Below are 17,377 nucleotides of genomic sequence, written 5' to 3'. Positions count from 1 at the left end.
AGTAGTGTGTAAAATCTTATACTGTGCACAAAAGTGTTCAAAATGTTTGGAGGTATATGCCGGTCCATTATCTGTTTTTATTTCTTGTGGCACACCCATAATTGTGAATGCTTGAATGAGGAATTCAGTGACCACTCGGGCTGTCTCTTTTGCTGCTGGTATGGCAAAAGTGAATCCTGAAAAGGTGTCTACCACAACGTGGATAAAAGACAGACGACCAAAAGATTTATAATGAGTCACATCCATTTGCCAGATTTCATTGGGTCTCAAACCACGAGGATTCTTCCCTGGAGGCAGTGTAGGAGCTTGGAAGGGAAGGCAAGCTGTACAGCTTTTCACTATGCTCCTAGCTTCTTCTTTTGTAATCCCAAACTGTAAATGCAAAGCTCGAGCAGCCTGATGGTATTTAGAATGGGATTCCTGGGCCTCTTGAAATAAAGGCGTACTGGCCAACATAGTTAAAAGGCTATCTGCCTTTGAATTTCCATCAAAAATAGGACCTGGAAGTCCACTATGTGAATGGACATGCAGGATATAAATCTTTCCTGGATGCTTTCTCACTTGCTCTTGAAGTTCCTTAAAGAGCTGATATATATTAGAAGCTGCAAATTTTATTTGGGCTGTGGCAATTCTTTGTACCACACCTACTGAATAGGCTGAATCAGATATTATATTTATGTCGCCTGGGTAATAAGTGAGAGCTAGCATGATCGCATATAATTCGTTCTGCTGAGTGGACTGAAAAGGAGTTCTGACTACTCTTTTTACGGTTAGATCATGAGAGTATACAGCACAAATATTTTGTTTGGCTGCGTCTGTAAAAATGGTTGGTCCTTCAAGAGGAACCTTAGAAACCTTCTCCTCAAAAATCCATTGCCAATTATGCAGTAGTCTGGTTATCTTTAATGGAGATCCATGTGCAAAATTTGGAGCCATGGCCAATAAAATCTGCCACTCTGGGATGGTTTCACAGCATGCATTAATTTGTGCATTTATATAGAAGGTATATATCTTGTCAGGTCTTGTCCCAGATAATTGTATTGCTCGCTTAATGGCCTTTAATAGAATCCTAGCCACAAGCACTGGGTAAGGCGTAAGGCTTTGTTCTGGTTGTGCTGGGAGGTTCACCCACTCTATCACACTGTCTCCTTGATGAAGGACTGCTGTGGGTGCTTCTTTCGTAGCAAAAACTGATATTTCCAAGGGTTTTTGAGTTACTCTCTCAACTACATTGGATAAAGCCAGTTCAACTTCTCTCAAGGTCTCTTGAGCTTCTTTTGTAAGCCGGCGTGGTGAATTTAAAGCAGTGTCTCCCCTTAAAATGTCATATAGGGGTTGCAATTGATTGGTAGTTAAACCTAATACTGGACGCATCCATTGGATATCTCCTATTAATTTTTGGAAATCATTTAAGGTGTTCAACCTCTCTGTTCTTAAAGACAGTTTTTGTAGAGTAAGTGCCTTAGGATATATTTCATATCCTAAATATTGAAAAGGAGCATGCCTTTGAATTTTTTCTGTAGCGATATGAAGTTTGTAGTATCTTAGTGTTTCTATGGTTTTTTGTAGACATGCTTCTAGAATTTGTTCCTCCGGTGCACATCCCAATATATCATCCATATAATGTAATAGCATAACTTTTGGAAATGCTTTTCTTATTGGAGCAAGAGCAGCAGCAACATACATTTGACACATAGTGGGGCTGTTCTTCATACCCTGTGGCAAAACCGTCCATTCATATCTTTTATAAGGCTCAGCTAAATTGACACTGGGCACCGAAAAGGCAAATCTCTTCATATCCTCCTTATCCAGAGGAATGGAATAGAAACAATCCTTGATGTCTATAACCCAAAGAGGCCATTCTCTAGGAAGCTGAGTAGGAGATGGAAGTCCAGGCTGAAGAGTTCCCATAGTTTCCATCTGTTCGTTCACTTTTCTTAAATCAGTGAGCATCCTCCATTTTCCCGATTTCTTTTTTACAACGAACACTGGTGAATTCCAAGGACTTAGAGAAGTTTGTAAATGCCCTTGTTCAAGCTGCTCCTGTACTATATCTAATAAGGCCTGAATTTTATCGCTACTTAAGGGCCACTGTTCTATCCACACTGGTGTATCAGTTTTCCATTGGATAGGAATAGGTGAAAGTGTTGGCAGGCCTTCAACAGCAGCCCTGCTTAAAAAACCGAAGTACTCATTTTTAACCCCAATTGTTGTAAAACGTCTCTTCCCCACAGATTGATGGGGATTTTTTCAACTATAAAAGGAGTAAAAACTCCTGTTTTGCCTTCAAAAGTCCATCTCATAGGGGCAGCACTAACTTCAGCTGCTATTGATCCTCCTACTCCAGACATATAGGTATCTGCTTTAATCTTTGGCCAGTGACTGGGCCAACTGGCTCCTCTAATAACTGTACGATCCGCACCTGTGTCTACCAATCCTTACAATGGTAGGCCATTTATATAGATAGTGAGCATAGGTCGGTCAGCCGTTACTGCTGCTGTCCAGTATATTCCTGGTTTTTGTGGTCTGGAGTCAGAACCTGGGTGACTATCACAAGGCTGCTTATTAGGATTCTGTATGAGTAAACCTGATGCTACTACGTCTCCTGGGTGATAAGTCACACATTGACTACCTGTATTAGTGACTGGGATATTATCTACACATTCCCCAGTTTCCCACATCAGTGTGTGGATGGACACTGTTTTGTACATACAAGGAGGTGAAATGGTCAAGCCTACTGTGCCTGGAGGTAAGGAATCCATAGGCTGGAGAGGAACAGATTTCACCTCTCCAGGGGGTATCTCAGTTGTCCCAGCTGCATACAGCTCTATTCTCCCCAATTGTAATTCCCTTCTGCCATCAGGTTGCTTCCTGGCTGGTTGACTGTGTAATCCCCTTCTCCCATTATATGGCTTTCTGGCTGATTGGTCATGTCTGGGTACTGGACTTCTAGGCACTCTCTGGGTGCACCATTGGCTGCCATCATGCCCCAAGTGTTTTTTGCCTTGGGCCCTGGGGCTGGGCCCCTCATCCCGTTTCCCTGAATCTGTCTGCATTCTGAGGCCCAATGGAAGCCTCTGTTGCATTTTGGACATGGGGTTTGGGGTCTTGTTCTCCCACCTTGTCTTCCCATTCTATCTCTATACCAACATTGAGCTTTCAGATGTCCTACTTTTCCACACTGAAAGCATCTACGAGTCTCTCTGGAAGTCCCTTGCCAAGAGGGATTCTGTCTTCTCATGTTTGGATTTTGGGAAGTCTGCATCATAGCCTGGCTATAAAAGGCACCTGTGCCCACTGTGGCACAGCGTCTTATGAGTTCCTCTAAAGGAGCATCCTTGCGCAGTCCTAGTATAATTCTTCTGCAAACCTCATTAGCATTTTCCTTAGCAAGTTGCCTTATCAAGATGTCTGTTATTGCATTTTCTCCATTTGTTCTTATGATAGCTGTCTGCAAGCGTCCCACAAAGTCAGCGAAGGGTTCATTTGGCTCTTGTGTTATTTTTGTGAAGGCCCCCCCTTTGTCGTCTTTATTGTGAAGAGAAGCCCACGCTTTGATAGCATTATCAGCAATTTGCTGATATGCTGCTACAGAATAACCAATTTGTGCTGCGACATCTGCATAAGGACCTGTACCTGTTAATAGGTCACAGGTGATTGCCGTATGAACTCCACTTTGAATATTTTGTTGGGCTTGTATCCTACAGAGCTCACTATATTCAGAAAGCCACAAGTAGTTCTGTCCAGGTTCTAGGCATATTTTTGCTATCGATTTCCAGTCATTAGGGGTCAAGATTTCAAAAGACAAATTTTGTAATAGCATCTTAACATAAGCTGATGTAGCCCCATAAAGAGTGCAAGCTTTTTTCAGGTCTTTGAGGATTTCTATATCAAAAGGTGAGTATCTTCTACTTTCTTGACCTGAAGAATTAAACTGTTGAATTACAGGAAAAATGTGGTGTTGAAATTCTGATACATTTTTCCCTTCTTCTCTGGCCTTAATTAGTCCCTTTTGCAATCTACTCAAAGGAGCAGCTGGATGCTGGGGGGGAGGTGCTGGATGCCGGGGGAGAGGTGCTGGATGCTGGGGAGGAGGTGCTGGATACTGGGGGGGAGGTGCTGGATGCTGGGGGGAAGATGCTAGATGCTGGGGGGGAGATGCTGGTGCTGTCACTGTCCCCCCCACTACCCCTCCTCCCTCCATCCCGGAGGGTGGAGTTGATGAAGGAGAGTCAATTACCTGCTCCTCACGTGGGGCTGAGGCTGCCTCAGATTCACCCCACCCTTGAGCCTCACTTAAGTCTCCCTGCCCTGTGGGGATATGGCCATTAATCTGTTCTTTGTCTTCCTCCTTTATCTCAGGCTTCCCCCTTTGGCTATCCTGGTATTTTAAGGCCATCTGTATTGTATTGTATAAATAGAACACTGCAATGGAAACTGAAGGAGGACCGTTTTCATTGTTATATGCAGAGATCTGTTGACCAACCAATGCCCAGTTTTTTAGAGAGATTTGCTTTTCCTCTAAGAACCAAGGGGAGGTGCGTTTTAATGTAGCCAGAAGTCTAGCTGTCTGTCCCCAAGTTACAAGTATCCCTTGATCTTCTATCTGCTTAAGCAGGCTTTCTATAGCACCACTCTTGGGTGGGTCTGGGGTTGGGGGGGTTGGGGTGGGGGATGGAGAATCTTTACCTAGGATCTGTCCCATTTCAGCCAAAAATGGTTGTACTCACTCAGTTCCTGGTCACTGGAGACTTCTTCAGTGAAAGTAGGGTCCTTGGTTCCCACGCTTGGGCGCCAAATGTTAAGAGTTCAAATGTTGGAGTTTGTTCTTCTCAGAGCACAGCCGGTTTAGAGGCTTAGAGCCCTTCGGATGTCTCCAAATCCAAAGGTTCTGTCCTTCAGCCTCTGCCTCTGCTTTCTTCTGCCTCCAACAGAGATGGAAGATCTCTCTTATCTCCTTCTGGGGGAGCCCAGTTGCCAACTTGCTGCGGAGAGAGGGCTTCTGGCGTAGCTCCACTGAAGTCCGTCAAAAGTGTTCTCTGCAGCAGAGTCGTTCCTCTCGAGTCCAGCGCGATCAGCCAGCCAAGAGGAAAAAAGTGTATTCTGGAATGGCTGTCTCGCCTTATATGTGAACCTTCTGAGAGAATGGGATTATGGGTTTTCTCCCATAGTGCTCTCTGGCCCAAAGAGCTTTAAGGTGTGGTGTAGAAAGTGTACTTTTTGAAGCTAGCATACTTGTGGAGTCCAATGAGTAAAGGTGGGAACACAAGCCTTGTCTTGATTAGTTCTACTTAGTACCTTGTTTCAGGTTCTGGCCAAAACAACTTCTTGTAAGATTAGATCAACTCTAATTACTTAGCAGTTAGTAAGGATTCCAACAGGTTTGAAGCATAAAGAATTTTTTGGAAGATGATCCATATATTATAATATTCAATTATCTTAATTTGCCATGTTCTTCTGGATGACTTGTAATTAGTAAGCCATTTATAAGCATCCTGTCTTCAAAATCAAAGACTTTGGCATGTATAGAAATAATGTGTTTGTTTAACATGGTTGCTTTTCACTTCTCTTCTGCCAGATTTTCCTCCACTTCATTATTTGTATATTTCAAATCTATCTTCATTTATTTGGACAAACTCTCTGATGAATTTATTTATTTTTAGTATACTTGAATTTTTAGAAATTTGCCTTGAGAGCTCTAAATTCTGATCTATATTAATTTGTAATTTCTTCCTATAGATTTTATTTCTCTTTTGATCCATTCTGGAAATTCTTATTGTTTTGTGCTTAGTTGAGATTGCCCAATTTTTTGTGTTTAATTGCTTTACTCTTCTTTGACTTGTAATATTTGTTGAGAACTATTTAGTTTCATCCTTTCTTTTGGTTTTAGGATTCTCTTTTTTTTTTATTTGTCTTCTTCTTTGGGGTTTTTTCCCCCTTGTTTTTGGCATTTTGGAGTTTTGGGTTTTTGTTATATTTCCCCATTACTCATGTTCTGACTCTTTCCTTCTTGCCTAATAGGTATACCACTAGAGCTATACTGCAAAGCTGCATTATCCCCCTTCCATTTTGATGAATTTTCACTAGCTGTTGTTCCTGACATTAGCCTCTGTGGTAGTGGAACTGGCCCCATTTGGGTTTCAATTGCCTTTCCATTAGGCCAAAGGTTTCCATTCATATTGCTCCTCTGCCCTAGTTCCTCCCTTGGCTTTTTTTCCCCCGTTCTTCTCTGGCTATACTAAATTAGCATCTTTCAGTTTTTTAGGCTTGGATAAGGATGAAGAACATGTTCTAAATAGGACTTCTTCAAACTTGAAATGGGGGAGGGGAAGGTGACTTAAACTAGAAGGCAACCTGTATCTTCTCCCTTCCTCTTCACGTGGTTGGAGAGCATCAGGTTGCAGGGTTAGAGTTTTGCTTACTATGATATATATCTCTGTATTCCTGTCTGATACAGAGTTTCTCTTTGGGGAGGAGGGTTTATATTGTTCCTTTTTTGAGAATTAGTGAGCATTAACAGAACTATCTAGTCCATCATATTGCTTTTCATGTGACTTGTAAGTTTTTTTATTTAATTTTATATCACTTATGTGACTATCTGATATTTGACAAAAAAAATTATTCTTGAGGTTGGGCATTGTGGTGAGTTCTGCAATTACTTAGGCTTGGAAATTCCAAGCTGCAGTGAGCTAAATAAATCAGAGGTCTGTGTTTAAACTGACAACCAATATGATGAGCTTTTGGAAGCAGAAGCTACCATGATGTCTAAAAAAAGGCAAACCAGCCCAGGTCAGAAATGGAGCAAGTCAAAATTTCCATACTGATCAGTATTGGGATAGAACCTGAGAAGTAATACTTTCTATCCTAGGTGAGATAGGAATATCCCATCTCAAAAAAATAAACTCCAAAACTCAGTTTTTATTTCTGAATGAAAATTTAGTCATGAGGTACGGGTTCTTGAATCCTACACTTTATATTAATTTGAAGAACTCTAAATGGATATATTAATCAATAATTTTTAAGTGAATACAATTCAGAGCTTTGCCAATCTTGAGAATTTAAAGAATAATTAATCAAGGACCAAGTTAATTATTTCTCCTTTCCATTCATTTAACCTAAAATTAGCATATTTCATTATATCATTTATTTCTTTAATGTTAAACATGCTTTTAAATCAGCTTTCGAATCATATGCCAGATAATATTCCTGTATTTCATAGAGTAAGTACAGTATTTTCTTGCCAAAATAATTCTGAATGGCTTTTTTTTAGTTTGATATATAGAAAAATATTGTTTTTTTTTTCCTTTCATCTAGGAGTATCCAATATGTTATTTACTAGTATCAACTGTGGAGATTGGTCTAATGTTTGTACAAAACAAAATATCACTGAATATCCTATTGTAAAGATATTTAAAGAGGGAGAGAAGCCAGTAATTTATACTGGTATTCTAGGAGCTGAATATCTCCTGAAATTCATAAGATTGTAAGTATATATATTTCACTATTAAAATGGCATAAAATACTAAAGAAATGGCAGAATTTTTAGGCTGATATAACTTCTAATTATGAGTCAGTTGATTATGAATTTTTATATTTTCAACTTTGAGAGTAGAGAAAATCAGCAGGTAAAATAATTGAACAGAGGGGAGGTTAAATAGAAAACTTTTTCATATTTCATCCTTTTGTGGTCATTGATATATTATTAAAAACTGCTTATGTTTCAAAATAGTAGTACTTAATGTGTCTTTATAAAGTATAATTTGTTTATTTTTATATGCTGAAATATTGGTTTAAAATAATTTAGAATATTGTTATATGTGTCATACAGAAACCGAATTTCATGTCCAGTGAAGATAGTGACTATTGAAGAAGCAGAAAAATATTTAAATGGGGAGTTATATAAAGAATTAACATCCTATTCTAGTGTGTCAATTCTGGCAATATTTAGCTCAAACATGACAGAAGGTAAATTTAAATACTTGGTAATTAAATGAATTTTTGAAGTCATTTTTTGCTATTTGTTATTTATTAATGAGATAATATTTGTAAAGTTTTTTGTGAAACTGAACATGCTGTAGAAATGATGGCTATTATCATTTTAAAAATGTCTTCTAAAATTGAAGCACTTCTCCATGAAACTTTAAAAAATACATCTGTAAATCTGTCAGTTTTTTAAAATTGTTTTTAATATTTAATAATCATTAATTTTTCTCTTTAATCTGATAATTTTTAAAATTGTTTTTAATATTTAATAATCATTAATTTTTCTCTTTAATCTGATAAGTTTATAACAATATTTTTGTACTAAAACAAATACAATATAAAATGACAATTTCTGCTAAGATTTTGTTGTTTTTTGCTGAGGCAATTGGGGTTGTGACTTGGCCAGGGTCACACAGCTAGGAAATGTTAAGTGTCTGAGGTCAGATTTGAACTCAGGTCCTTCAGACTTCAGAGTTAGTGCTCTATCCACTGCACCAACTAGCTGCCCCTCTGCTTAGGTGTCTTTTTGATACCTTGTTCTCAGAAATTATACCGAAAAGAAACTTAATGAATTTACATGAATAACTTCAACCTTTAGTAGACGATTTTATAGCTAACTTTGTTTAAAAGCTTACATATCAAGAAACCTTAAATAAAAGTCATGTGCCTAAAATGAGAGGGATACTGGAACAAAGTCCCCTCTTCTTCCTACTTAATTTTACCTGTTTACTGATAAAATCAATTGTTGTTTCAGAAACTTAAGTTGTATAAGTTGAGTAGTATTCATTTCAGCAAGTTTTTCTTAGACTTGGTTTAAGTAATTATAAGAGAATAAGAAAGAACCATATGACAGGATACCATTTTGAAATTTAAATCTCATTCTTAAAACCAAAAAAGAAGGAGTTTGTGGTAAGTTATGTAGTGGGGAGAAGGCTCTTCCCAAAGAAATCTTCCTTCCAATACCAGTTGATAACCTGAAATTTTAGAGTTTCATTCTTTTAGATTAATGCTTTATTAAATACAGATGACACTATGGAAAGGCAATATTTTAAACTATAAATCATTAATATGTTCATGTGAATAAAGTTCAGATTATTAAGTGAGAGCAAAAGAGGCATCAAATGGGCAAATTGGCACATCTCTTGATCTCAAGAATTCTGAGCTGTAGTGGTCTATGCTGATCAGATATGAAGTGTGGGGCGTTTGAAAAAGCAAATATTACACATATCTTAAAAGGAAAAAGCAGCTGAAGTTAATAACCATTTAACATAGGAGGAGAAACATAAGTAATGATTACAATAACTATCTTAAGACACTTTAATGTACAAGATTATTTTATAAGATACTTTTTGTAGTCTCTAAAGTAAACCTTTCCTCACATCAAGTACAAAATAAATATTAATTTCTTTTTTATTTTTTTGGATCTGGCTAGCTAATACAATCAGCACAATCTAAAAAGAGGGTTGGAAATGAATATAATATTTGAAGCTCAGGTTCAAACTCATAAAGAAAGATCCATAAAGATGTGGCTGTGGGGGGTCCCAGGTCAGCATTGTGACAGGTAGGAAGGGGAGTGACAAAAGATAGGAGGAAATAGGTAGAAGAGAGTAAAAGAATATACATGTTAGAATTATTTTTTTTTTGGTAGCTAACCGCTAGGTATGTTAATATAGTATTTAAAATGTACTGCTAAAAAAGTAAAATATTAATGTTTAAATATCTCTAAATTTATCTTGTTTCTTCTGTTTATCTTGTATTCTTGTTTGTAAGAGAAATACAATTTTTTAAATAAATCAATTCAGATTTATAAGCTTACATAATTTTAAAGGAACATTTTAAAATTTGGCATATTTTTATATACTTATAGAAAAGGAAAATTTCATTGAAGCAGGAAACAGTCTAAAAGGTTTTGTCATCACAGGATTCTATTCTGAAGATGATGCTTTGATCCTGTAAGTTTTTTATTTTCTTTAGTTTTAATAAATAATTGAAAATAATCCAGAAATTTTTCATAATCTCCTTGGGAACATAATTGTTCAGTAAACAGTTGAATACAAAATAACAGTATTAACATGCTATTTATCCCAAAATTTGGATTTCTCTCCAAGAAAATTGTATGATAGTGTATACTGATAAACTGGTTAAGTAAAACACTTTACTTATCCTCTTAATTCAGTCTAAGGCCTTAGACTAATTTCTACTTCATCCTCTTTCTGATTTTTCTGACCTTGTACTTTTTGTTCTCCCGTCATTTTTAGAGAGGCAGTGGATGGGATTGGGTAGATTTGAAGGCTATTCTGGCCAGAGTTTTTCTTTTTGTGATCAATGAAATTCATAAGCTTATTGTTCTCTAAAATCTGTGTTATTTCTGGAGGTATCAATGACATCTGTGAACATAAAACATTTTTCTTTAATACATGATACTTGTAATCAGTATTTTTGAAGCTTTTAATCTTATAATTTATAATACCTAGGGTTATATAGAAGTTTTACTTGCTGCAGAATGAAGGATTTATGCACCAAATGGGGCAGATTTAGTAAGCATGCAAATACTGACGTCAGTGGGTTTGCCCCTTCTTGGGCAACCTGATGGTTCTAATATTTACTTGTAGGGACTCACAATATTTGTGCCAGACTTCATATGCACACATCACAGCCCCCCAGAATGCCAAGCTTTAGAGACACATGCTACAATTGCTGACTGTTTAATTAATTTAAAGACATTTCTAGCCTATTTCGTTTTAAATAGTTCATTTTAGGATATCTCATACAGCCTAAGACTTTTTTATAAAGAAGGATATTTTTCATGACTAATACTAAACTTTCTGTGATGATCCTTTCTTCCTTTTTTTTCTGACCACCCTTTCTATAATTAATATTGTATGCAAACAATGATCATGCGTCACCCATGGCACTGATGAAAGTATTAGGTCTTAGACCCATGTAAGTCCACCTGTGTTGACAAATTTCTTAAAAATGTCTTTTTGATCTTGTCAGCAATTATGTACTCATAATAAGATGTGATCTTGGCTTAAGATTTTAAATATATTTTTGGTCCCTGAGCAGATTTTAGGGGTGATATCTTGGTTGCTCACTTTATAGTTTTATAACATTTGTGTTTTTTATATGAATTAGTAATTTGCATATGACTCAGGAAAATTCATATAGAACCTCATTATTGTTTCATTTAGATCACTGCAGTTTTTCATTTAATTAAGAATTTTGAATGAAAGGTAGTAATCATAAGTGGGTGAAGATCTCTTCTCAGCTTAAAGAGTCTTTAGGTCAGAAAAGCATGACAATTATTAGTTGCTTTGCCAATATGCTGATAGTAGATACATAGTATAAAAGAGAATTTGGAAAATCAAGCTGAAATTATATTTGTTACTTCTGAATCTACTAGGCTTTCCAGTCGCCCAGAATCAAGTAATTAGAAGTTTATTAGTCTACCATTGTATTCCTTTTTCCTACTGATTAAAGCTTTCCATTTGCTTCTTCCCCTCATGGTCTCCCAATTTGCTTTTGATTTTACATTCTTAAAATGTCTTGTTTATTAAAATAATCTTACTATGTTTGTCCATAGGTCAAAGAAATATGCTGTGACTCTTCCAGCACTATTGCTTGCCAGACATAAAGAAGAAAAGATAGATAGCATTCTGCTCTCTAATTTTGATGCTAAGAATATAGTTCAAATAATAAAAAGTACAATGTTGGGAATATTTGTGAGTATATCTTTATATTATCTGTGATATTCAAAATCAAGAAAACTAAACCTAAAAAAAGATTTCTCTCTGTATCTATATACTCTTTTAGCTTTCACTGGCCTTGACCACTGGATTGAAGCCTCGCTACTTTGTTAAAATTACATAAATACAACTTTCAAATCTACTATCAAAATTTAATATGCATATGGATAATTTGTAAGACTAATGTGATTGTTAGTTAATAGAAGTGAGTAGGATAAGATTTTGTGGTAGAGTAACATACTTCCTTTACAAAACAGCTATGACTATATTATTGTTACTACATATATTACAACATTATTAGAAAAAAATAGATAAGGGCAACAACTACCAAAAACAAAAAAAAAACCCTTCAACATAAGACAGTGTATAGGAAGAGGAATATATTAAAGCATGCAAACAAGAGTCGGGGAAGAAATATGGAAGATAGAAAGAGGAAAAAGATAATGATTCACCTGAATTGAATGCAAACTTAAAGAAACATGGAGTTTTATTATATTTCTTAAAGGAAAGGCTGTGTAAGAAGATTGTAAACAGAAAATTATGCTCAAATATATGAGAAGTATCCTCATTACAAGTTTGCATGTGATCTTTGAATGGAATTACAGATCTGCTCTAAAAAAGTTAATTGGATCTTAAGAAATACATTAATTCCATAGCCTTTACCAGTATCACATGTTTTGTTTTCTATAAATTTCTCCCCTACCCCCCAAATCTCCTTTAATTTATAGTGAAAATATATGGTTTAGCACTGTCATATATTGACATATTTTTCTGTTATTATTTCCAATGCAAGGATAGTGGAGTAGATCAGCTTTTATCATATCTTCATTTATTTATAGTAACCCTAAAAGTCCTTTATAAGATATTACCAAGCACTAAGTGATATTTTTTATTTAAAATCTGAAAATTTTGACATCAAAATTTAATTTTTCCCTTGAGAAATATCAGGAAAGTTAATAGTTTGAATATTAAAATAACTTTTATCATTTTAATGTGTTTGTTTGTTATGTGTCTTTTGGTATTTTTGATCCTAGATCTTCCAGATGAATCTTATTACAATATAATAAATTTGAAAGAGATTACTAGAAGTTTCATATTCTTGTTAAATAAGTAAAGCTTTTTATTAGTGAATTTATTTTAAAATATTAATACTTGGATTACTAATATTTTAAATATTAATTTCAATATGTTGAAGTGCTTCTTCAAATAATGTGAATAGATGTTAATTGATATCTTTAAAAACAAAACTTGAGTTTTATAATCAGGAAAGTTTTCAATTAAATGAAACCTGCATTTAAAATATTTGCTTGACAAAATGTAAAATTGTAAGAGCAGAATGTGTTGCATTATTCAATTTCATTTCCTTTTTTTCTTCCTCCTTTTTTTCCCTTTCTTCCGTCTTCCTACCTCATCTCCCCACATTCCTCTCTTTAATTTTTCTTCTATTTGTTTTTTCATTTAACAGCCAGAAATAACAGTGGAAAATCTTCCCGTCTATTTAAAACTAAAGAAACCATTACTTATTTTGTTCAGAGATGGCAATTTAAATCACAAGGATGAAAAAGAAATGTTAACCTTACTAAAGCAAAAGCACCTGGAAACACTCATCCCTTGCTGGTTAAATCTGTAAGGATAATATGACATATTTCTTATTTTTACTATTGCTAAAAACATCTTGGCAAAAATGTAATAATTGAGTTTTTACTATATTAAAAAAATATACCAGAGCTTTCCTCTCCAGTATTCATTCTGTGAAAATAGGTTGTAGCTGAAATAATATTTTAATAAAATATTTTTGGTATTCCGATGAACAATGGTTCCTGGAATGCCAGGATGAAATATGCTCTGGTGTTTTCTAATATATTTATTAGTGAAAACTTTTTAAAATTTTACATATATTTTCTTTACAAATGTGACATATTAGTATAATAAATATATGCTGATCACCTTCATTCATATTAAGTAGATAAAACATTATTTTTAGCTCATCACAAATGATAAATAAACCATTTTAACAGATTCTTTTGGGTGATACAATTATTGGCTCTTGAATTGGCTCTTGAATTATGCAGCCTACTTAAAGAAAAATAAGAAGGTTTTAAATTGAAAATTAGAAGAAAAAGGCAATTTAAAAAGATAGGAATAATCTATTAGCTTTTTAAACTTTTTATTAATCATAATATCTCAAAATGTTATATGTATATAATTTGAAGCCACATTTTTTTTTTTTTTTGGGAAAAAGCAAATAGCTTTCTTTTTTGGCCTCTTTAGATTTACAACTAACTGATTCCCTTCTTTTTATTCTAAAGAATATGTGTATTTTGTTTTAAAATTTGTAAAATGGGGAAAATTATATTTTATGGTTGTTTGTATTTGATTTTGAACCAAACAAGTATTGCTTCTGATTCGTGACTGATTTCTGAACAGAAATTATTGACCATGGAAACAACTGAATAATTTTGGACTTGATTTTTAAACATATTTTTAAAAATTTATTCTCTCTTAAAATTAAGAATAATATTAATGATATATTAATATTAAGAAATCTTTCTCCAACAATATTAGGCACAGCATATATTTCTTCCTAGAAGTCACAAAAGATCATATTCTTCAGAAAATTTTACGTTAGGTCTTTGTTAAAAATAAAAATTATTAATATGACACAGATTTGAAATTTGATTTCAATCAATATAACCATGGGTATTTTGTTTTAGAAATAAAATATTAACTTGTTGATTTGTTCATTTTTATAGTAAAACTACTCCTGTGGGGAGAGGAATACTGAAAGCTTATTTCAAGCATCTACCTCCACTACCAGTTCTTGTTTTAGTGGATCTCCATTCACAGGGCCAAGTAGCTTCATTTCCATTGGATCAAAGTATAAATGAAAAAAACATTTTGTTGTGGCTTCAGAGATTAGAAGGAGGATTAGAAAGTCCACTTAGTAAGTATTCAAATTTATATGTTACATAGAGCAATTAATTTTATTGCATGGGGTTTAAACCCATGTTTGTTTTTTAAAGCCCTTTACATCTTAACTCCAAATTGTATTTCCAGTCTCATTAAACATTGTACCCTTCCTGAACTCTACAATCCAACCAGAGTGGCATTCCCTGTGTTCCTCATGCATGATATTCATCTTCTATCTCTGTGCTATTCGCTATACCTAGCATATACTCCTGGTTTACCTCTACCTTCTTTGAGGTATAATCATAATCTTCAGGACTTAGCTCAAAGGCCTTATTTTATTAGAAAACTTTCTTGATAATCTCTTACTGCTAATGTTCCGTCTTTCTATTTACCTTGTATTTATTCTTTATTTATACTGTGTGTGTGTGTGTGTGTGTGTGTGTATTTGTCCTGTATGTACATTAGAATATAAGTTCCGTGACAACAAGAACTGTCATTTTTTTTGTCATTGTATCCCCAGGGCTTGGCATATACTAGGCACTTAAAGTTTGTTCATTGATTGATTAGTTCTGAGGTATAGGTAACTTACCATGCCAAAACACTTGCATTAGGATAACAGACTTATTAGATGACTCATGATTTATAAATAATTTATTCTATGTATAGAATATTCTAATGATTTATTTTATGTGTAGATAGAATTTACTAACAACTCAGACACACAATGGCTGTGTGAACTTGAGTACATTACTTATTCTATCTCTACCCATGCAACTCCCTGGCACTGTACTCTGCAGAACAGGTGATGGTATGCATTTCTCATCTAATATTCCCCTGTACCAGTGTACCGCCATAAAACCATATATATACTAAACACCAAAGATGGTTTTTCATACAGTGTGGTAATAATAACACTAGAGCTGCATTTGTAATCTGTTAATAAAAGAGCCGTGTCATATTTTCTGATATAATGTAACATAATATGCCATAATGGGTAGCTAAGTGGAACAGTAGATAGAGCACTAGACCTGGAATCAGTAGGATCTAAGTTCAAATCTAGCCTCAGATACTTACTGGCTTTGTGATCCTGACAAAGTCACTTAACCCTGTTTGCCTCATTTCCTCATCTGTAAAATGAGCTAGAGAAAGAAATGGCAAATCATTCCAGTATCTGCCAAGCAAACCTCAAATGGAATCACAAAGACTCAGACACAATTGAAATGACTGACAGTAACAACAACAACAATGAAGTAACATAATAATGTAACATTGATATAATGTAGTTTAGAATAACATAGTATGATCCTATCTGATATAATATAATACAATATAATATAATTCATATGATATGGAAATTGGCGGTCTTGGAGAGCCATAAGTTTGCATGTGAAACTATAGGTAGTGTAGTCTTGAGAGAGTTGCTAGACTGCTGAAAGACTAACTGGTTTTCCATGTTCACAGATAGCTAGTAGATGTCAGAAGTTGGACTTTAAGCCAAGTTTTCCTGACTCTAAAACTGGTCCTCAATCCACTATGCCACAGTGCCTCTCACTTTTTTGTTAACACTAGTTTTATTTGTAAAACTTTTTCTTTACTACCTTTGTGAAATTAATTACCAAATACTTTTATATTTTGCTGATTAATTAGAAGTCAGAGATACTGACTTCAAATTTGGCTATACCTGTGCAGTCTTGGACAAATCACTTAACTTTATATGTATAATATATCCTATCTAATGTCCCTTCCAGTTTTGAGTCATTTAACATTTAACAGGATCTGTTTTGTTTTCAGTTAAGTTCATCTAGTCTTCAACAGAATAGCATATAAACAATTTTAATATCCTGTCACCATGGTCAGACCACCAGATTACAGATTACACCAGATTACTTTTAAAAATTAGTAAATTCCTAAATGATTTGTCTTGACTGAGTTTTATTTTGCCTTGTTTTGTTGTATTTTAGTTCAGAAGCCTAAAAACTATTTTATCAGTTATCTACCCATTATATTCAAGAAATTAGAATTCATCTTTATGTTATCGTTGAATTTACTACCTTATCTGTAGAATCACCAATTTAAAACATTTAATGTTTGGGTAATAATGTAAATGAGTGATAATATGGTATAGTGGGTAGAGACCAGTTAGTCATGCCATCACTTAATACCTGATTTCAAGTCCTGCCACTGATCCATATAGGTTTGTGACTATTGTCAAATCACTTAACCACTCAATATCTCAAATAAGTTACTTTTTAATACTAAAATTGAAGAGGTTATGCTGATCTACATTAATGAGAGTTCCCTATATCAATGAAATCACAGGCCCAGTAAAAAAAAAAGTTAGAGCAACAGACCCTCTGCTTTTAGAGGAAGAATACAAATTCACATTTGTCAGGTTTTTGTTGTTGTTGTTTCATTACATTCTGATAAAAATTTATTGAAATAACCTGATTCCTTGGACTTTCAAACTCTTTTCTCATTTTTTTTAACTTATGAGAAATGTTTAGATTTCTCTCATTAACATTTCTGACTTCCTTGACATTTGTTGAAACTATATAATTTTACATGGTTTTGCAAGGGTGAATGTTGAAAGCTATCTTTGCATGTATTTTGAAAAATAAAAAGCTTTTATTATTAAAAAAGTTAAAATAAAGTACATAGTTTCTAGGAAGCAGAGTATATTTTTCTTCATTTGAATTTATATTTTTAAAAATCTATACCCCTTATTTCTTTATGGTTTT

General features: G+C 34.4%; 1 protein-coding gene across 3 annotated transcripts in view; it reads left to right on the top strand.

Moving 5' to 3' along the window:
- Positions 1 to 17,377, top strand: part of TXNDC16 (thioredoxin domain containing 16) — a 117,210-nt gene that overhangs the window by 98,453 nt on the left and 1,380 nt on the right. For all 3 annotated transcript variants that reach the window (XM_051977947.1, XM_051977945.1, XM_051977946.1), the window contains exons 15-20: positions 7,315 to 7,483; positions 7,829 to 7,965; positions 9,851 to 9,935; positions 11,567 to 11,705; positions 13,195 to 13,355; positions 14,483 to 14,673. In XM_051977947.1, the coding sequence (XP_051833907.1) occupies positions 7,315 to 7,483; positions 7,829 to 7,965; positions 9,851 to 9,935; positions 11,567 to 11,705; positions 13,195 to 13,355; positions 14,483 to 14,673 (882 nt within the window). The remainder of the gene's footprint in view (positions 1 to 7,314; positions 7,484 to 7,828; positions 7,966 to 9,850; positions 9,936 to 11,566; positions 11,706 to 13,194; positions 13,356 to 14,482; positions 14,674 to 17,377) is intronic.

This window comes from Antechinus flavipes, chromosome 2 (assembly GCF_016432865.1).
Source record: "Antechinus flavipes isolate AdamAnt ecotype Samford, QLD, Australia chromosome 2, AdamAnt_v2, whole genome shotgun sequence".
In the NCBI taxonomy this organism is placed as follows: Eukaryota; Metazoa; Chordata; class Mammalia; order Dasyuromorphia; family Dasyuridae; genus Antechinus; species Antechinus flavipes.
This window is presented reverse-complemented; position numbering and strand designations above follow the sequence as displayed.